Source organism: Cygnus olor, chromosome 9, assembly GCF_009769625.2.
Source record: "Cygnus olor isolate bCygOlo1 chromosome 9, bCygOlo1.pri.v2, whole genome shotgun sequence".
NCBI classification, from domain to species: Eukaryota; Metazoa; Chordata; class Aves; order Anseriformes; family Anatidae; genus Cygnus; species Cygnus olor.
This window is the reverse complement of record NC_049177.1, coordinates 23,263,735-23,285,919: the sequence shown is the minus strand read 5'-3', so window position 1 is coordinate 23,285,919 and position 22,185 is coordinate 23,263,735. Positions and strand designations below refer to the sequence as shown.

General features: G+C 47.4%; 1 protein-coding gene across 1 annotated transcript; it reads right to left on the bottom strand.

The window, feature by feature from the left end:
• Positions 1-5,942: 5,942 nt before the first annotated feature.
• SLITRK3 (SLIT and NTRK like family member 3) lies at positions 5,943-8,738 on the bottom strand. The gene has a single exon (XM_040567458.1). The coding sequence runs from the start codon at positions 8,736-8,738 to the stop codon at positions 5,943-5,945; it is 2,796 nt and encodes a 931-aa protein (XP_040423392.1).
• Between the last annotated feature and the right edge of the window lie 13,447 nt (positions 8,739-22,185).

Genomic DNA, 22,185 nt, shown 5'->3' with positions numbered 1-22,185 from the left:
GAATTTCCAGCTTCTGAGAGACTTGACCCTTAGCAAACCTAAAACATTTCTTCATAATTCATAGAATATATAGGATATTCTTGAGAAATTTAGAAAATTCTAATACAAAAATAAAGATGTTAGAAAAACTAAATGGGCATTCAGTCCATGATGTGTTCAGTACATGGCATATGACTGAGCTATTAATATTTTACATTGTGCTATACTCTCTATTATTATCTATTCTTTTTAAGGCACCAAACATCTTAGTATTGCATATATATACATCTTCCTAATACCACACTTACGATTAACGCCCTTAACATTCAAAATATAAAGACTGATGCAGCATTGACTCTGCAGAGACTACCCAGTACAACTGTCAGACAGGGAATTTCTATAGCAATGCCAGTGGCTCAGTTCTTTTGGGTCTTCTCCCATCATTTTTCCACAAAAATGAACAATCTGACAGTGTTCTGAAAACCACCACAATATTGAAAGTTTTAAAAGAGAAAATCCCACCACAGGGGAGTGTTTCCAAATACTTTCACAGTGATCAAGATAACCTACAATGTTTCACCCCAGCACATCTCTGGTGAGCACCATGTATCACCAGATACACCCAAAGGTAATGGGTTCGTCAGTAACCCCCTACCTCCTCCAAAAACCCTAAATGAAAATAGAAGTATGGAATTTTAAAAGAAGTGGGAAGCTACAAGGATCAAACAAAAGACATTTAAAAAAACAATATGAACCACAATTGTTGGTGTCTGTAAATATTCTTGCTTTTAAAGAAGGTAATACAGATGAGGTATTTCCAAATAATTTGCAACTGTTATATAAATAATCGTGGTGTATGTAGCTATAATACATAGCTACCTATGACATTAGATCTAAACTCCTCTACCAATTTCCATATTTCTTGAATCTACTGAGACACACTAATATTTGTCTTCATGCAAATCCTCTTATTTTAGAATAAGAAAGTGCTAAGGGTTGGTTAATTTGTGAATGAGGTCAATCAAGAAATTTACTAAAATGGTAACAATTTTTTTTTCTAGTCACATGGAGAGCTTGTCTCGATATACTTGTATCCACATAATATAGGTTGCAATTTTCTGAGATGAGACTTTGCTCTTCATTCGAGTCTGTTGACTAAAACTGAGCGGTAATGTGGTATTTCATCACTGGCTTCAACAGAAGCAGGATTCGGCCTTTAGTCCGTGCTCACACAAGAGTTTGTTCCAAGCACATTTCACTTCTTCCACTAAAAGGAACAGGCTTTGAATTGGGACTTAGATGTGTTTGCCAGATTAAAACAGAATCTTTTTTCAAGAAGTGGGAAAAAAAAAATGTATTCCCACTCACATCAGCTTTACAAAGTATTAAAAATAGCATATTCTGTACAAAGAGACGTTGTTAGTATGAAGAAGTTATGAAACTACATATTGGGTAAATTTATTCCACATTTCTCCCATGGAAACAATTGTTTTGTATTGTATAATCCATACATAAATTCATTGTGAAACTCAGATATGAGGAAGTCAGATTTAGAACCAAGTCTTGGAAAACTCAGAAAATAGGAATATGCAATGTGCAGCAGTCTGATTTCTGAATGTATGTAAATCCATGTTGGAAAAGGAAATGCCTTTGGAAGAAGTGCAATTCTGGAACAAATTCATATCTAAGTGGCTGAACCATTGCCAGAAGTCATATCCTAGGGCTGAGTAATGTAGATAACCAGTGAACTTCCAAACTTAGGGCCAGATTCTGCACACCTTATTCACGTGAACATTTCTGTAATACATAAAGCCAGCTCATCACATATTGTTCATGTGAACAGTTCAACTTCATTTGAAATACGACTAAAGTAGAAGTAGCATAGCACTCTTGAGTTGCTGCTTGCATACTTTAGTGTTTCAGAAATGTAGAACATTGCATATTGATATTTTGTAGAAACCTGTCTGTCGTGTTGCTCTAAATGTTTATAGCAGAGAAAATGAGTTGGCCATAAATGCACATTTCTTGCTTAAAACCAAATCAGCAGTGATGATATGCACAAAAGTGTCATTTTTTGTTGTTTTGTTTTGTTTTTCTGGAAGGGTCTCTGACAACATCTTGAGTTACCACAGCTTAACTCACATTCACTGAATCTAGTAATAAACAACCTCTCTGTAGTATTCACCTGACTAGAGCAGTCCAGTTCCTGGTGTGCTGTGACAAACTTTCAGAGATGGCAAGTGTTCTGGAAGTCAGATTATTATTTATACCATAAAAATTAACATCACTATTGATGCAACCCAGAGATCCACAAAGCATTGTCCAAGCCTCAAGCAAATCTTTTCACCCAGGTAAAATATTATTTTTGCATCTATGACAATATCAAGGAAGTACAAAAGAGCACCAAACACCATCACTATCTATTTTCATGTATGCAGTCATTATCGGCTAGGACTGGGACTTACCTGGACTTGTTTCTTTTCCACCTGTAGGAAGAATTTCAGTATAAACAATGAGTGAATAAGCCAAGCACATGGTGAAAGATTTACACAAAGGTTCTGAGCACTGCCACATGCTGAGCTGCTGAAGCTGATACCAGCTACTTATACAATAATGAAATAAGCTAAAAAATGTATTTATTTATTTGAAATAGTATCCCATCAAACAGCTCCAATGTGAATGTGGATCATTGACTTTATTTGGTTCCTTCCCAATATTATTAATGCTACCAATAACACTGCTGATAATGAGAATAATCCCTATTAATTAGGAGTAACCCAGGTCACAGCATGTAAATAGTCACCCGTCACAGACCAGAGATGATGGATCCACTTTTGTTTCCTGCAGTGGAAAGTAATGTTACCACCCACTCAGCCTCAGCTCAACACAATGAAATAGCAAAATAGAAGTCATCATAATATACATTAGATATCACAGTTAAGTATTGTCAATATTTCCAGAGGCAACTATCCCCAAATGATTCCAGTGAATTCCCAGTACACAAGGAAAAGAAAGTTTCCTACACAAGGAAAGAAAAATAACTCAATGTAAGCCCAAAATTATCTCTTTTAATACAAAATTCCATTCTCATAGAACAAATTTATTTCCACTGAATAAATAGATTTCTCACCATTCACGGGTGAGATTGCTACCTATAGTTATGTTGAAATTCTCTTGCCTTTCTGCAGTTTAATTAAAATATAAACATTATTTGCAACTGGCTTTACTATATTTGGATACAAGTATGAACACTTGGGGTTTGATGACATTGCCAAATGTACACAGCACCACTCTCACTAGGGGTTGTACTTTAACCTGGTTTGTATAGCTCCACGTGTTACTTGCATGTATGCTTATCAATGCAATTCTGATTATCATATTATAATGATTATCATAAGAAAGATCTGGCCTTTGCACTTTGATGTTTATTTTTTAACAGGTCCATGCTCTTCCACTGTCCTTTAAAAAAAAAAAAAAAAAAAATCAATGGTAACAACAACGAAAACGAAAGAAAATAAATAAATAAATAAATAAAAGAACCCCATGCCCAGCAGACTAGAGCTGAATTGCAGCAGTAATAAAACACTATCAGCTCAGTAGAGGAATTTGGGAACTTCAAATGTATAACATTTCTTTAGCAAAGCTATGGAGCCAATGATAGATTTACAGACATTTGGAGCTGCCTCTGCAGCCCAAAGCACATACAGCTACTCCCAGTGCTTGGGACACTAATGTCACACCCAGCTGCCTCTCCAAGACAGATAGACCAAAAAGCCTGCAATAAGCATACTTGATGAAGCTATAAAGGGGACACTTGGGGTGAAAACAAGCGTTCATGGTTTTATCTCCGGTATATGCATTGTGCTGGGTGGGACAAAACTGCTCCCACCAGGCCGGAGGGACAGCTGGATGAGAGGTGACACCACGCACCACTGCCCCGCGCCAAGCAGGTGGCAGAGCCTTGTCCCCTGAACAGCACCCAGAAAAAATGCCCTAAGGGGGAAACCTTTTTAACGCAAATGGGGGTGAAAAAAAAAATCACAAATATAAATTATTTATTATTATGAATAAATTATCATTCCTGCTGCTCCGTTAAGACAAACGATACCTATAGATATATATTCGATCTTTCGCTATAAAACTCTATATCTGAAGACCTTCAGGACAGTGCTCGGTGACAGGGGATGCCGGCAGTGGGCTGTCCCGCCCGCAGCCCCCCCGGCCCGGTGCAAGGCCTCCGGGGGCTCCGGTTTAGGGCCCCGGGGGCTGCGCTCGGAGGGGCCGGGGCCGGGCGGGCAGCGCTGGGGCTGCGGCGCCACCTGGCGGAGGATGAGGAGCGGAGCCGCCGCTGCCGCCCGGCCGGCCCCGGGGACCGAGGCCAAGATACCACCGGGACCTTCCCTCCCCTCCTTTTGGTCTCACTCCGGTTCCAGCGCGGAGCAAACAAACGGCCGCGCCAGGGCAGGCAGACCCCCGGCCGCGGGGAGGTGGCTGGAGCTTTAGGCATCCTTTCCCAGAGACCTTCAACTATTTTTTCCAAAATTAAAAGCGCTTTAATGTCCGCTCCCATCCCCCTCTGACTGCTCGCTTCGCATTTAGAAGGAGCCCCAGCATTGCCCCTGCGAGGGGGCACTGCTTTGAGATGCAAGGGAACTGCCGTAAGTACAGTGCGGCGTGGGAATACGGATTGCAAATCGGATTTGTAAAAGTCTCGGGTGGTATCTTGGCAAGAGAAGCTGTACAGGTGTTGGTTTTTTTTTCTGTTAACATCACAGTGCATCAAACTGTTATTAATAAAATAGCTTTCAAGGTTAAGGGGGGAGAAGGAAATCTCAGTAGGGGGAAGCTGACGTTTAAGGTTCAAGCTTTGTATTCCTATATATATATATATGTGGATATATATATATATATGCATGTTTTTTCAAAACTTTTTATTAGGAAAGCTATACCAGACGCATCACTGTACAATGATTAAACATTACCTTTACAATTTATATTCACTTGAAATTACAGAATAAATATATGCACATTGTTGTACCTCTCGTGTGTGTGCGTGTGTGTGTGCATGTATGTGTGTATGAGAGAAAACATTAAAAGTGCTTCCTACAAAGCTGTTAGTGACAGGTGCCCAGTAGCTTTTTTTTTTTTTTCTCCTTTTTTTTTTTCCTGCATATTTGCATGTTGCTTTTATTTAGGAAAGTGCAGATGTCCTCCAAAAAACCATGGCGTCATGATGAAGTGTCATTGAGCATCCCCTAGGTGTGTGCGCCACGTGGTTACATCCTTTGGGCTGCTCGGCTCCGGGTGGCTTCCCCCGGCGCCCGGGATTCCCTGCGCGGCAGCGGGCGCTGCGCGGAGAGGCCGGGCTGCCGCAGGGTGGCAGGGATGCAGGTGGGTGCGTGTGCGTGCGAGGGAGGGAGAGAGACAAGAGTGAGACATTCGAGCAAGACCCTCCCCTCCCTTCCCTCTTGCAGTTTCCAGGCATGCAGCAAACCTCTCTCGTTTGCTTCTTTGCATTTTTTTTTAAATAAATGTACAGAATCTGTGCCATGATGGGCAAGAAGAAAGCAAGCCACAAAATGCCATCTTCCCTCCCCCTCCCCTCCAAGGGACAATATAGAGGAAGTTTACTGCAATGGAAAAAAAGAAAAAAGAAAAAAAAAAAAAAGGAAAAAAAAAAAGAGACACACATGGAATTTACTTAATCAGGATCAATACAAAGATCCCCGATAATAATAATAATAATAATAATAATATACCTTAGACATGGCACAGTCAAAGTCTCAGTTTCAGTATAAAAAATAATGATTGATTAACATCTGCTGGCAAAAGTCTGCGAAGGCACTTCGTCGATTACTGCTCTGAGGCCAGCCCTGCCCGCAGCGCGCACAGCTGGCGGGCAGAGCGCACAGCTGGAGCCTCCCCTCGCATGCGGCGGTGCCGGGCGGGCGGCGGGGCGGCGGTCAGAACCGGTACGTGGTCTTCTCCAGGACTTCGAGGTAATCCGGCTTGGTTTGGAGTTTGGCCCTTAACTCGAGGTATTCGCTTGTGGGGGTTTGGTGCTCTGAGAAGCCCTTGCCGGCCGCGAAGAGAAGGGTTTCTTTGAGCCTGGCGTCCTGCTGGAGGTCCGGGTATTGCATGCCAGGGGGGTGCACGTGCAGTTCCTTCAGCTTGGGCACGGTGCCGTACAGGCAGTCCACGAAGCCCACGGCGCAGGGGGGCGGGCGGTCGCGGTCCCGGGGGGCTCCGCCCGCCGCCGCCGCCGCCCCCGGCCCCCCGGTGCCCGCCGCCAGCCCTCCGCCCGCGGGATGCTGCGGGTGGGCGGCCACGATGGTGTTGAGCTGCGAGCTGGACACGGCCAGGCTCCACTCCTGCTCCTTCTCCAGCAAGGTGCGGTAGTTGGTGCCCGGCTCCGGGCCGGGGGGCGCGGCGGCGAAACGCTCTCCGGCGCCCCGCAGCAGCTCGGCCGCCTCCCCCCCGCCGCCCCCCGCCGCCGCCTCGTCCTCCTCGTCGTCCTCCCGCGGCTTGTAGATGGGGTTGTTGCACATCTGGGTCACCGGGTGCGGGATGTAGTCGTAGACGTGGCCCGCCGGGGGCGCCTTCTCCGGGGAGCGCTCCCCGCCGCCGCCCTCCTGGAAGCCCCCCGGGCCGCCCAGCTCCGCCGCCTCCGCCCGGGGCCCGCGGAACGGCCGCTTCCTCCGGCGGCGCCTCAGCACGAAGGCGAAGAGCCCGGCGGCCAGCAGCACGGCCGAGAAGAAGAGGACCAGCAGGCTGAGGATGAGCACGGAGAGCGGCACGGCGGCGGCGGGCGGCGGCAGCTCGTAGGCGGCCGCGCCGGTGGCGGAGGGCGGCGGGGGGGCGGCGGCGGCCGGGGGCGAGGCGGCGGCAGCGGCGGCGGCGGCGGGGGGGCGCAGGGCTGCGGGGCAGAGCGCCCCCAGCTCAAGGGAGCGCAGGTCGCGGCGAGCCAAGCGCTCGGGGCTGGCGCACAACACGTCGCCCACCACGCTGACCGAGCTGAGCGCCTCGAGCCACTGCTTGAGGGGCACCAGGTCGCAGGTGCAGTCCCAGGGGTTGAGCTTCAGGTCGATCTGCACGATGGCGTGCAGGTGCTCCAGCACCCCGGCCACCGGCAGCGCCAAGAAGTGGTTGTTGCGCAGGTTGAGGCGGGCCAGCGAGGTGCCGGCGAAGGCGTCGGTGGGCAGGGTGCGGAGCAGGTTGTCGTTGAGGAAGAGCAGCTTCAGGTTGGGCATGAGGCTGAAGGCCGCTGGCTGGATTTCCCTGATCAGGTTGTACTCGAAGTACAGGTAATGCAAACTCTGCAGGCCCCGGAACATGCCCGGGGTGAGCCGCTCGATGTCGTTGCCGTTCAGGTAGAGGCTCTTGAGATTGGGCAGGTTGATAAAGGCCCCGTCCTGCACGTAGGAGATGCGGTTGTTCCCCAGGTGCAAGAGATCCAAGGAGGAAAAATTCCAGAAATCGGAGCGGTAGATTTTCTGGATCAAATTCCCGCTCAGGTAGAGCTTCTTGGCATTCAGGGGCCTGGGCAGGAGCTCAGAGATGTTGTGAAACCCTCGCTCCTTGCAGTTGACCGTCAGGCCCAGGTCGTTGATGTGCAAACTGCAGGAGCAGCCGGTGGGGCAGATGATGGGGATCGGGGGCCTCGTTTGGTAGGCAGCCACGGGCGGCTGGTTGGGCCCGGGGTACAGGCCACGGGGCGTTGGGGGAGGCCGGGGTGCCCTGGGCTGCTTGGTGGGCTTGGGCTGCTTGTTTGACGTTTTGTACTCAACGGAGGAAGCGGTGAAATGGAAGGAGGACAGCATGGAGGACGGCTTCGTAGGCCACGCGTTCTCCTTGCTGGATGACAGCTGAGGGATGCCCAGGCTGGCTTCCACCTCGGAGTCAGACAGCATGGGGCAGAGCTTACTTCTTTTGATTTCCCGCAGGTCCTTCCCGTGGAAGTGGAAGGGGGTCTCGCAGGTGATGTCCCCCACCAGGGCGGTGTAGGGGATGCGCTCCAGCCAGCTCTTCAGCTGCACGATCTCACACGTACAGTTCCACGGGTTCTCCTCCAGCTGAATCTCCATCAGGCTCCTGCCAATATGGTCCAACATCCCACGGTACGAAAGGACTTTTAACCTGTTCCCGCGCAAGTCCAAGTGGGTTAAGGACACAGACTTAAATAGGTTGGTGGGAAGCATGGGGATCAGATTGTCATTTAGGATAAGGACCCTCAATTTACTTAGGTTTCGAAATGCCCCGCTTTCAATCCGCTTAATGACATTGTAATCTGCCTGCAGATATTCCAGACTTTCCAAACCCAAGAAAGTGTCGTTTCTGAAAATGTCCAATTTGTTTTCGTGCAAATACAACCTCTTCAGAACTCGGAGCCCATTAAAAGCCCCCGTCTGAATGTCCTGCAGTGCATTGTTCCCAAGGTTAATAGACACAGCGTTGTTCAAATGAAGAAAACTGTTGGTGTACAATTTCCTCATGGAATTCCTCTGCAGATAAAGTTTAAAAGGTCTCGACCACGACTCTGTTATCTGACTAATATTTATAAATCCTTTGTTGTCGCAATGTATATGGAAAATGCTCTCCTTCACTTCACAGTAACATGGATCAAAGCAGGGCTCATCGAGTTCCTCCGAGTCCTCTATCAAGGGAATTGGTGTAGTCCATGCTAGAGCAATTGTGCTTAGAAGAATTATCCACAACATCCTTCCTTTATGAAGCGTCTCTGCCGAGGAAGGTTTCATCATTTGTTGACGTTTACAAAACTGCAACGGGAAAAAAAAATGCAGATTTTCAGTATTTCTCTCCTGCCCCGCTCCTTTTACCAAGCCCCTACCTGCTAGACTTGTGTTAGACTCCTGGAAAGTTCAGCAATTGTTGGGTAGACGTTCACAATAAACTCTAGGGCTGTCGGTTGTGCGAGCCTTGCCCTGATTTATACTTAAGAGATGTTAAAAGGTTTAATCACGCGATATCAGCCTCCCTCATCTCCCTCCGCCCCCCCCCCCCCTTTTGGTAAATGCCACCTATAAAGAGGACAGCACATGCAGACCATACAACGATAGGAGCACACAGGCAGAACGTGTTGCGTCTTTGCGTGTTTTCTGCCATAGGACCAGCGTTCAGAACTGCGTGTATTTCATACTTGTTTGCAGTTTTGGCTTTATAGCCATCGTAGCCCGTGTCAACTAAAGGGGGGAAATCTCGTAGCAGTGGGCAGATTTCTCCAGTGTCACACTACATCTTTTATACATGCAAACTCCCAAAGTTATTGAATTTCAGTCCTTGAATCTCTCTCCCTGCCAGCTCGATATTATTTCATATGTAAGTTCAAAGGAATGTGCAAGGTTTTCTAATGTCCCTGAGAAAACAGTTCCCTTCAGAAGCCACCACAACATCTTTAAAACAGTAAACGGTTAACAATCCTGATTTAAAAGAACACATTCCCCTTTCAAACACACAGATGAATTAATGGAACGGTATATTATCAGATAAATGCATACCACATATTAGTCATTTTAGCTGATTAAAGCATTTAGAGATGATTAATCTTTCTAAAGCACATGCCCATGCGATCAGCAGATCTAAAGGGAAGTGACAGCTAAAGAGGCACCTAGGATTGAAACGCTCAGCCTGTCTTGGGTTAGGGTATTCTGCGCCCCCAGGACCAAGCAGGAGACCCGGTTAAAAAGATGAAAGTGGAAGAAAAAATACCTTGACACTTACCAGCCGATAAATTATCTATCCTACTATATACGTTTCCGAATGAAGACACGATTCTTCTCCAATCAGATGAAAATAATACTGTACTAATGAGATGCAGCTCCTTCAACATATGGTTTCACCCTTCCTTTCACCAGATATTTCAAATGTATGGGCATGGAGAAATGCTAAGGATGGTAATAATAACGGCGGTGATGCAGCCTTCCTTGAATCACTGAAATGCCCATTAGAATTATTCGGAGCGATCATTGCTTTCGGTCTTAATCTCTCAATAGAAAAGGTCCTTTTTCCCTTCCACGCGTAAGAACTGGAAAATTTTGACCCCCATCCACAAACTTAAAAGCAGAAAGATGCATTTAGGGGACAGAAATGCGAAAGGAAAAGAAATCCTTAGGATCAACTTGCGAATGAAACCCTCCCCTGTGGGAAAGAGGTGGTTGAAAGCATGAAAAGAGAAATACCCCCTGCAATTAAAGCCAGCATCTAATTGGGAAGAAGGGAGAGAGATGAGAGCTATATTGCAGTATCAGTCTCTCTGTCTCCTTTGCAAAATATTAGCCACTTAAGTTCTTTCTCTTCTGCAAGGGCTGTAATAAAAAAAATAAATAAAGAGGGTTATTATATCTTCTTTTGGGGAGAGGGGGTGTCTTTGACCCTACGTGGAAACAAAAGGATCCAGAAAGCTTGTACTTACCGGTTTGCAGGAGAGATTTTAGCACATCGTTCCAAAAAAAAAAAAAAAAAAAAAAAGGGGAAAAAAAAAAGAAAAAAGGGGGGAAGGGGGAAAAAAGCTCGAGTTTAAAGATTGCTGCTTTCTCTCTGTCTCTCCCTCTCTGTCTCTCTCCCTCTCTCTCTACTCCTGCTGAAGCTGAGGCAAAAAGGAAAAAAAAAAAAAAAAAAAAAAAAAAAAAGAAGCAAGGCTGAGACGTGCTGGGAATGCAATGAGCCCCTCAATGATCTTCTTTAGGATGCAGAGCTGCTGTTTGGCACACTCAATGGAGGAGGGAGGAGAGGGGCTGCTGCAGGCTCCAGCGCCGCCGCCGCCGCCTTCTCCGGGCACCGGCAGCGCGGAGCGGGAGGGCTGGGGCGCGGCGGAGGATCTCGGGCTTCTCTCCTGCTCCCCGTGTGTGTGTGTGTGTGTGTGTGGTGCTGTTGTTGCCCTGGATCAGGCTTTTCCACGTCATGAAAATGAGCTTCAAGAAGGGGAACAAATGAAGGGGGCGCGCTTGGCACCAGGTCGGGGGCGCGCATTTGGGAAGCCCTGACTATACATTTTTTTTTCCCTGCCTTTTTTATTTATTTATTTTTTTTCTAGAGAGGGAAGGAGGGGGCTGGTTGGCGGAGAGGAAGGAAAGTGGGAAACGAGCAGATGGGGGAGGAAAAAAAAAAAGGCAAGAAGAAGCAGAGAGGAAAAAGCCGCCGGGATGGGTCACAATTCGCATCCCTCCCCCACCACCTCTTCTAACAAAAAAAAAAGAAATCCAACTCTGGAGGGAATCAGAGATGCCCTGACTGCAAGCGCCAGCCTCGCAGCCTTGCAGCGGCGGGTCCGGGTGTCCCGGGGTCTCTGGGTCCCTGGGTCCCGGGGTCCCGGCTCCCCGCACCGCGCCCCCTCCGGGCCGTGCCGGTACCGAGCCTCGCCCGAGCCTCGCAGCCTCTCCGGGATCCAGCAGCCTCCTCCCTCCCGGCCAGGAGGCAAAGCCCCAAACCCTCGGGGAGGACACCCGGAGCCTTTCGCATCCTCCCTCCGCCGCCGCGGAGTGTGCGCGGAGGCGGAGGGCGGCCGCGCCCGCGGAGGGCAGCGCTGCCGGCCGGCATCTCTCCCCCCCCCCCGGGGAGCCGCAGGAAGGTAACGGGGCTGCGGGGGGGGGGGGGGGGGGGGCGATCCGCGGAGGATGCGCGGAGGGGCGCGCAGCTTGCGCGGGTTCCCCCTCGGCTGAAAGTTGGATGGCGAAGACCCCCCCCCCCCCCCCCCCCGCCTAGGGGTGTCGCACCCCCGGCATCCCACCTGCGGGCAGGGCAGGATCGCGGCCCCGCGTTGCCTCCGCGGCCCTCCGCAGCTGCGCATCCCCATCCTCGGACAGGCTCCGGTTCCCCCTCAACCCCAAGTCCCCTTTCCCTGGGGCAGCTCGGCCGGGGGGAGACTTAACTGCAACCGCGGCTCGGCAGCACAAAGTTGACGAGCGAAGCTGCGGGGGCCGGGGGGAGCGCCCGGGGGGGGCGTCGCCTCCTCCTGGCTCTTTCCGCGGGCAGGGGCGCTGCCTCCGCGGCCGGGCCCCGTGCTCCACAGGCTCCCGAGCTCTCCTTCAGCGGTGCAGCATGGGCGCTCCGCACCCTCCTAATTAAAGCGCAGCATCATCCCCCCGCCGAGGCGGGCGGCACGCACCTGGCACCCCCCTTTGGAATAAAATGGGGGGACCGGGAAGGGCGAAAGGGCAAATCGTAGCGGCTTGGGCTTGTGCCGAGCTCGCAGGGGGGCTCCGGCAGCAACTCAGAGCCGTGAGAGACGACCTGTCCCCCCCCCCTCCAGCACCTCCCTTTGCTCCCCGCTGTGTTTGGGGACCTTGCGCTGCCGCTACCCCGCAACTTTCCCAAAATGCCACCGGAAGGGGCTCGTCCTCCCCCCACGTCGGGGCTGCTGCCTTCAAGTTTCGCCGCTGGGCTGGCGACGGGAGGACGGGGGGGCGCCGGGGGGGCTGCGAGGGCTGGCTCCGTGCATGCAAACCAGCGGGTGCTGACGGGGTGGCACTGGCCGGGGGGTGCCCCCGCCTTGTGCCCGGCTGTCCCCGCATGTGAGCAGCCCCCGCTAACCCCCCCGGTACGCCCTCGGGGCCGCAGGAGGGGCATCCCCCCCCCACACACACACACACAGACGGCACCGCGATGCTCCCTGCGGGTGTGCGGAGGGAGGAGCAGGAGCTGGGAGCTCGCCCAGAGGTGCTGGCCCTTCCCAGTGCTGCTCGGCTTGAAAATCCCGTGTCCCCCGGTGTGTCCCCCCCCCCAGCCCAAAGTCAGCAATCGCCCTGGCCGCCCCCCTCCCCAAAGCAGCTCGCAGCCTCGGCTCTTTTTGCTGCCACCAGCTGCTGGGAGCAGGCTCGGCAGATTGGCAGCAGCTCCGGCTCAGGGTACGGCGGGCTGATGCAACCGAGACCGGGACGTCACTCGGTTATTAATAATAATAATTAGTATTGGCAAGCGAGCTATTTCCTTGCCAAACCCGTCCTGGAGCCGTGGAGTCAGGGGAGATGCGTGTCAGCCGGGTGAGGGGCTGGCAGGTGCCCTCCCGTCTGCCTCTTCCCAGCCTTCGTTGTAATTACTGAATGCACCTTTTCCCCGACGGCTTGCAAAAAAATAAAAAATAAAAAAAAATATAAGGGAGAGAAAAACGCCGGACAACTTTTGTGACAAATTAGACAAGGATACTTGAACAATTATTGTGCCTTTACGAACATATCATTACAGCATTACATTTCCACTGGAGGCAACCATTCCCCCCACTGCAGTCATTGTAACGCAGTCATTTAATGCTTCATTCAATCTGCAGTGTAAACCAACTCGTTCCTTTTCTAATAGAAGTGGCAATGTTTGAGAGAAGGAGGGAGTTTTCTACCAAAGTTCTGCCTGTCCAGAAAGAAATATTCTGATCTTTAATAGCCTCTTCTGTCTCGAGCAATCCATGGTAAGGGCGAAAGCAATAAATAGTGCAAGGACGAGGGAAACTCTGTTGTAATTATTATAGATGGGAGCTGCTTTCTGGCTCTCTATATTTTGCTAAAGCCAGGGAGCAGTTTAGAGGTTCTGGATCTGAGTGCTGTGAGGATTTAGGGGCAGGCAGCGCTTGGGCTGTGGCTGCGGTTCTGCCTAGGGGTCTGGAGAAGCCTGCACAGCCAGGACCGGGCTTCAAATCTACTGGGCAGGGGGATGCGTGGGAGCCTGGGCTTGGGACCAGAGCTGCGAGACACCAGCAGGCTGCTGAGCTGCTTAGTCCAAGCCTTGTGCACTTGTTTCAGAGAGTAGGGTGCTCTGGGAGGGCAGGCCCTGGGCTGCAGCGGGCTTCCCATGGGGCAGAGCCAGCCCCCACCTCTGGGGACCTTCATAGCATCCTTGAGTCTGAGGGAAGGCCGGAAAGTTAGTGGGGCTGGGGAAAATGCGGAGCAGAGAGTGGTCCTGCGTGGAAATGTTCATGGCTGCAGAAGCTGAAGGGGCAGACTTCGGATAACGCCACTTGTCTGCCTGGTGTTCAAGCCTGGCGAAGGCTTAAAATTCCTTCCCTGGTCTGGAGATCCCCCTTGTGTCCTCATCAGACTCCATTTGTCTGGTGTGTCAAGATAAATGTATTTAAAATTGAGATCTCCTCTCTTTTCTTTCTTTCTTCCTCTTCTTCTTTTTTCTTTTTCTTTTTTTTTTTTTTTTTAAAGAACCTTTCAAAAGTTCTTGTTTTTCTATATTATACATTGCTTAAACTGAGCGACTTTAGTGTCTTTGAAAATGTTGACAGAGGAAAATCTGAACAGAGGATCTTCTCTGCATACCAGTCAATGAAACAGTTCATGAGGCTTAGCTTCTTCTTTTCCCTCTCTACTACTTAGTTCATTTACCAAACCGAAAGGGAAACAAAATTACTGGTGGAATTTACCTACAGTCCTGGCTTGGAAGGAACATTTCTGTTGAAATCTGCATGATAGTATCCCAGTTTTTTGGAGAGAATTACAGCCTCTCATCCTACCATACCAACAGTTGAGGCCCATGCCCAGAGGACCTGAGTTCAACACAGGGCTTGGTCCTGTGCCCTCCAGTTAGCATGAAGGGGCTGCTGCCTGTTTAGGAGCAGGGTTGGCCAAAGCTCAGTCCTCTCAGCTCCGAGGGAGCTGCTGAGGACCCTGAGTCACCTCCAGCCTGGGACTGGCTGCTCAGCTGAAGGCTGGCTTCCTTTTCGGTGTGCAGTTCTGGTATTTGACATGCCAGACATAAATTACCAGGACAGATTATCTGAGCTGCATAAGCATTTGTGAATGCACATGAAATGGAGGAGATGTAAGAATTTTAAACTGGGCTTTTCCAGCTGGAGTCCTTCAGGCTGGAGAGCTTCTTGTGTTGAACTGATGCTCCTGGCCACATTTTTTACGATTAGTCACCTCATTATCATCTATATAATATCCTATGGATTTTTTCCCAGGCCACATCCACTCTAAGTGATGCATACATCATAGTATTTTTATATATGAAGTTAAGAAATAACAATGCACCAGATTAAATCATCACATTGTACTTCTGATGTGAAACTCCTCAGCTACTTTAAACTCAAGAGAAGTTGTACAGAAACCCCAGCCATGCCCTCAGTAACAAGTTATACGTAATTGGTTTTTACTCTTGGGATTTTTTTCAGCAGAGAAATTTTGCCCAATGTTTGATGATATGAGTAAATATTAAAAAGAAAGGATGAAAGAACTAATGGATAGCATTAAAATAGAACAGCAAATACCAGCAAATCATGACTGCAGTATTTTTAATGGATTGTTATTAAAAATAAAAGAGAAAAGTAGGCAAAATAAAAGAGAGATTTTCATGGACAAAATTGACAGTTCTGTTATCCTCACCAAATCCTGACATTTCAAGATCAGTTTTTATCTAATGATTCAATGGCCTTAAATATTTCTTTCCACTAAATCAGGCACAGCTATAGCTATTTTCCCACCTCAGACACGTAAGCCCACATTTTTTTCTAAATGTGCTGATATTTATTACAGCCAGTGTCAAAAAACTTCGCACTCCATTTATATATGAGCTTCTCTTTGGCCTTTATTAGAATGATCTACGGCCGTGGTTAGGCATGCACAACTTCTTTTGACAGCAGCCAGGATTTCGTGTGTGGATCAAAGGTAGAATAATTCCCCAAGGGCGATCTCTTCCCGTCCAAACTACAGAGTTATGAGCTCTGCTCCAGTGCAGGGTGGGAGCTTCTTCAGCTCTTCCCATGTTCAGACAGGTCATTCTGCAGCCCACATCCACCTTTGTGCCAATGTGCTGTGTATTTTTTAAGCTTTTTATATTTTTTTTTTTCTTCAGTGGAGAAAGTAATTCTTACCTGGTAGCATGAATACAGGCTCTGGTGTCCTAAATGTGACAGATCATGGACCAATGGACCAATGCAAAGGAAGAACATGGACTTAGAAAGGTGCTTTCTAAATCTCTCCGTCCATTTTCCTAAGAGCCCAAAGGTAGGACACAGAGCTTCAGAAGATAGCTGATACCTTGTATGCATACAAAAAAATCTTAGATAATGCAGAAAATAATGTCAGAGTTCTATTAGCAGGAACATACAATTCTATGATTCTGTGACTCTGTGATTTATTCCAAAATAATCATGTGGGATTATTTCTACACATATGTACTCTGCACTTAAACATTTCCTTTTGCAGTTGCTAACTCTGCTTGGTTTTCTTTCCATCTTGTGGGCCACTCTTGTGTATATCCCGGTTGCTTTATTTGGTCTGGACCCATGAAAACAGAGATAACCTGACAGCACACAGTGTAAGCAACAGCACGGATTTTCAGGGCATCTGGATTTAGAGTTGCCAGAATTAGAAACATGAGCCCGAGGAGATCATGCCAGGACAATTCCCCAGTCCTGGGCCATAAAGCCAATCAATTTAAAGTGTAATAGAAGCCACGATTACTTCACTGGATTCCGTGTGAAGGAAGGCACTTACTGCTCATTTGGAAAGAAAAGCTCATATTCAAAATTGCTTTTAGATCAGTCTTGATCCTACTTTTAGTGATGTCAATGGTGACACTTTGGTCCAGCCCCATGGTGCCAGAATTTTCCATTTACTGTTAACTACTTCTCTCTCCTCATTCCTACACACCTGTCAGCACCATTGCTTGTTGGTCCTCTTTGAGGACAGTTCAGGCATAGAGACAGCCCTTATCTTTCAGCACAGGGGCAGCAAGATGGATAGTCATTTTAATCTCTTAGAAAAATTGGTTCAATGGCCATAGAAGAGATGGTGAGAATGATGTCTTCTCTGCTCCTGCAAGGCTTGCACTCCTTTCTTTTTGCTGCTGATGACACAAGTCTTATAGTAGCCCCTGGTTAGGAATAAGAGGTGATCTTTCATCCTCAGTGGGCTCAGCTATGAAGTTCGAGATGAGCTGACTCACTGATTTCAGTTACGTGTAATGGAAGCTGTGGACTAATGTAAGTCTGCAGAAATGTCAGAAGAGAGGCTGGTCTTAAACTCTTGGATCTTTTCTAATATGTAAAACCATGAGCCATAATACTTGGGTTTCCAGTGCATGACACATTAACACATTAGCATGCTTTTAAGATATTATTATGCTGAAATTATTAAATGGAGAGAGACAGAAGCAGCCAAAGTACCCCTGAGTGCACCTCGCCCAGCCTTCAGGCAGAGCTGACCCATGGCTAGGGAAGGAGGCAGCTGCCCTTCCGACTTAGGCAATGGAAATTATTGCAAACTGAATCATGTGGCCATCCCTTATATGCAGTAGTTCCCTGTTTCCTTGTCTTAATTAAAGTAGCATTATGTTGTACAGGAGAGAAAAACTGCGGCAAATAGCTGCTTTTCATGTTTTCAATACCATGATAGGTTTTCTCCATTTAGTCTTTGGCTGTTTTATGTAACACCGAGTTTCTTTTACAAGGAGCAGCAGAAACCACCATTTTTGATCACTACTTCCAGATAGTCATTAAATGTACATGTATGAGAAGGATCAGAGGTCTAGATAGCACGACCTCCGAGGAAAGAGTAAATTAGGAATGTTCTAAACAGAAGAGTAGGAGGAACATGATGATATTTTTGAATTATATATGAAAAATAAAGGGAATACTTTGTTCTCTGTGAATAGCATCATAGAGAGTACAAGAAATTGGTCTTAATTTGTAGCCAGAACGCTTCATATCAGATATTAAGAAAAAAGTTTCTGATGGTTAGGATGGTAAAAACTGACTTTGGGGTGGCTAAGCCTCTGGCATAAGAGGCTCAAAAAAATGCAGGTGAGGTCCTGAGCCAGGAGCATCAGAGAGCAGTTCCTGTAGCACACAGCTGGATTAGGGATGGATCCCCTGAGCATCCCTCAAACCCCACAATTCTGTGATCATTCATGTTGAGGGACAAATTGTTTGTGATCCTATACTATACTCCTATACTCCTGAAAAAAAATATATATATATATATATTTATATTTATATCCTCATTAAATACAGTAGGAAAATGTAATAAAAATAGTTTGGGAACTAGATCCCAGTAAAAACAATGACATAAAAAAAAAATAACGTGAAAGAACTGAGGGTTTCATATCATCAGGATATGCACAGATAAGCTATAAATGAAGCATCATATATCTAAATTCTGAACTCATGCAATTGGCTAAAATTGTAATCTGGGAAGGATATATGTGTATATATTTATATGCATATGTATGTATATGCAAACACACACATGCGCATGCATATCTACATCCTTGTATGTTTTTTTTTTTTATCTTTATCTTTTCAGGGTTTCTGTGCTTAGGGTTTTTATTTTCCATTCATTTTCTATCTTCATGCACCATCCATCTATCTCCAGTTGGCTAGCTAGATAAAAAAAACAGCTTCTCAGGTAGTCACCTTCCAGAAGCTGGAATTTTAGGAAAAAAAAAACAGTACAAGAAAATGCACAATGAGCTCTGAGAATTGCTATTCCTGAATATAGATAGAAATCTTAGCTCATAGTGTAAGAAGGACTGTACCGTGGTGTAATGTAAAATCCAGACAAATACTCAGCTTTTCCTAACCACTTTTCTAGTATTAAATATTAGCAGTTTCAAAGAGCGCACGGAACTTTCCTTTTAGCTGTTGATTTAACTAGGCTTAAAATCCAATGAATAAATTGTACATAGTTCATCAGCTTGTGGGGTGCACAGTGCCTGCACACCAAATAATAAGCTACACATCCCACTGTGAAAGGTTTATGGCCAGAAGACTGCAGGAACACCACTGTGGGACTGTCAAAATAAAGCATGTAAGGGAATCATAAATGAAATGAACGCATATTGGTTTAAAATCAAGCCCATAAATATGTGTCACACCTGTCCTCTGGGTGGTCAGCAGTAATCAAGCTGTTATATTCCAAACGTATTTTCACGCTGATGCTGTCTGATTTGTCCTCCCTCGCTGAGCAGTATCAAGGAATAAAGTGAAAGACCTGAGTGATGTGGTGCCATTGCAAAGGCTGCAACCAAGGTGACATTAATATATCAAGATAAATATACAACAGACCCATGAAAATTCAAGGCTAATTATGTTTTACTGTGCTAACCTTCTTAGAAAAAAAATCATTGAAAACAGGTTCACAGCAACTGTTTTCTCCACCCAGCAAGCTTCTGCACTTTCCCACAGAGGTTGCTGTGGATGTGGAAGTAGTCTAACATAAGGATTAATAATAATAATTTACACAGTGGGAGTGCCAAAGTTTCCCTCCATGCATGCAAGGTACTGTACGAACAGAAAATTATACACAGAAAAGTTTCAGGCCAGTGACCAATGTGCGTGAATGTGCTCATGATTGTTCTTTGTACCTAAAACTCTCTCGGTGTAAATTCAGCCACATCCTTGCTGTACTTCTCCCAAAGGTTACTCATTTTAGCAGGTGGTTCTCATGGTTTTTCTAAATAAGCTATCACAGAAGATCCAACATTTGGTATCTTGCTACAGAAGGCCCAAAATAATCACCTAATTAGCTGCAAGGGTGCATCCGATCCTGCTAAACCAGGCACTGCTTTCTGTAGCCGCCTAGAGGAGCCCAGCAGCTCAGGGATTTTGTTTGCTTCCAGTGCAAAACCTTCCATTTGGTTTCTTGCTGGTTGAACCTTTGAAGACGGTGTTATTAAGTTTTTAAATTACACTGCTTAAAACGTGATGTTGTTTTTGGCCAGTTAAGCAGCTGTCATTTGGGAAGAATCTGTTCATCCTGAAGCCACATGGGGCCAGCCTTATAGAGGTGCTAGGAGAGAGGCTCTCAGACTTTGAGGCTTTCCCAAGTTAGACACAGAAGATGGAGAAAGCCCTTGGTGACTCCCTGCCAGAGCAGCTTTACTGGTGAGCTTCATCACAGACACCTCAGGGTTACCCCCACCTGTAGGACACGTGGCCCAAGTCGGACACAAGGAAGTCAGTGATGGGCCAACACAGCAAAACACTATGGGTATAGGAAACCCAAGAAAGCAGTGAGTGCAGGGACAAGGAGAGATGCCGTGGGTGCATCTCATCCACCCACAGCAGCAGGAGCCATGGTAGGCAGCAGATCCACGTCCTCTCCAACACTTCCAACCTGTGGTACCTCTCACTGCTTCTCCCCGCAGCCACGGGTCTCCCCCTCGCACTGACAGGTGATGCTGAAAGCTCCCCTGGGGATGCCAAAATTTTTCAGCTCGTCAAATGGACATCATCAGCGTTGTCCAGGTAGAGACTGACATTTTATTTTTTTTTAAATACATGACTAAAAGATATTGTGCTGTTAAACTGGATTAAAACATGATAGCAGCAGAATGGCAAAACTGCCGAAAACCTATGAAAACACATGCATTGTCTGATTTTCTGGTGTGCAATGCAGATGAAAATGACAACATTTTTTTCCAACTATTTGCATATCTGTAAATGACTGCAAGGCAGTGTAGAAGGAGGCCAGCTGGATTCAATTAAAGAGAAAGGTAAAAGGCTTTTGCTTTGAATTTCATTTTACAATTTAGAGCAGGCTGACATTTTGAATCTCTTTATGGAGTTTTTAAAAATGAGCGAAGTTCTGCACAATGCAGCCCAAGCGCAGACGTGTGTGTCAAAGAGAATTATAAAAAATACACATGTTTATTCTTATAACAATAATTAACGTTTTGTCTCATGCAGTCTCACGAATGATCCACATAAAGCACATTTTAGGGCAAGCTGCTTAGCGAGATTTCAGGGGACACTAATCCGCTGGGCTTCGCCGACAACCTAAACACGGTGTCACGTGGAAGCCTTATCACGGCAAACCCAACCTAAGCCCATCTGCAGTGGCGGCGGGGCGCTCTCAGATGTTTGATGCCCCGACGCATGATATCACGTCCATTTATTTGATTCCATGATTCTATGAGTCTATGATTTATTGGGGCTGGGTGCCGGGGTTTGTGCACGCCAAGCTTATTTTATTCATATTTCCATTATTCCCAGGAGCATAATCCCGTGCTCCTTGGAACCCAGACCCCTGACGATGGCGTCTCCCACCCAGGGGGAGTAGCCGGGCCCCTCGTAACCCCCCGGGGGTGCGGAGCCGCCCGGTAGGTGCCGCAGCTCCCCCAGGGGGCGCGCTCCGACCGCGCAGCCGGGGCGGGGACCGGGAGGTGGGAGCCCTTGCCGCGGGCTGCCTCGTCCCCGGGGGCTTTCCCACCGGAGCGAGGAGTGACCGTAATAGTAACAGCAGTGCAATAACGGCAGCAGCGGCTTCCAGTAGTTCTTCATAAGCCCCGATCGTTATTGCATGCGTCTTTCCAAACATTTTTTTTTTTTTCATTTATTTTTTTATTATCCTTTGCTTTGAGCACCTCCTGTCTGTACAATGCCAAGGCAGTGCCACGGCATCATTCCTGCCGTCCGTGCACATATGCAGCAAGGCAAGGGTGATGCAAACAACGTGAACTGATGAGAAGGGGCATGATAAATAATTCTCACTTCTTTACAGCCACTTGTACCTTACAGAGGGCTCCAATTTGTCCTTGCAATTATTGGCCTTCGCTGATGAACACAACCGTATGAGTAGTCCTTCACAGACGCACTTCTTCCATCCTGCGTGCAACATGAAGGTCAGCTAAACATCGCTCTGATTGCCTCCCTGCTCCCCTCGCCTGGCACATGTCCCCGTTTGTCCCCGCAGAACCAGGGCTCAGACAAGCCTTCAGCACCAAGCGGCTTTCCCAGGTACACAGGTGACTGCTAAAATGCCCTAAAGTTAGAGGGAGAGAAAGGGAGAGTCGAGTGAGGAGAGCAGCCAATTCTCCAGGTTAGGATGACAGACAGGTTAAGATGACAGACATTGTTCCCCACTCCTACTTAGTCAGCTATATTTATTTTTTCAGTGGATTTTCTCCTCTTCAGAGTCTCGCTGTATCCTGCGATGTCAGGGAAATGTGTTAAGCAAGCTCTGCTACCCAGGGAAGGGCATAGTCCTTGTGCACAAAGAGGAAGACAGATAGGAATATTTGGAGTTTATAGACAGCTGAATACTAACATAGATGGATTTGAAGGAGGGTTAGAGAAAGACACTCGACTGTCTGACAGCTGTATGTCATGCCAAGATGGAGAATGGTCCCACTTCACATTTGCAGCACCGGTGTTCCTGGCAGCAAGAGCAACGCATACTGACACTTTGGGGGTAGTAATGGTTTCAGGTTGCTCATATGTTCCCAGGAAAGCCTGTTTGTGGCTATTTTAGTCCG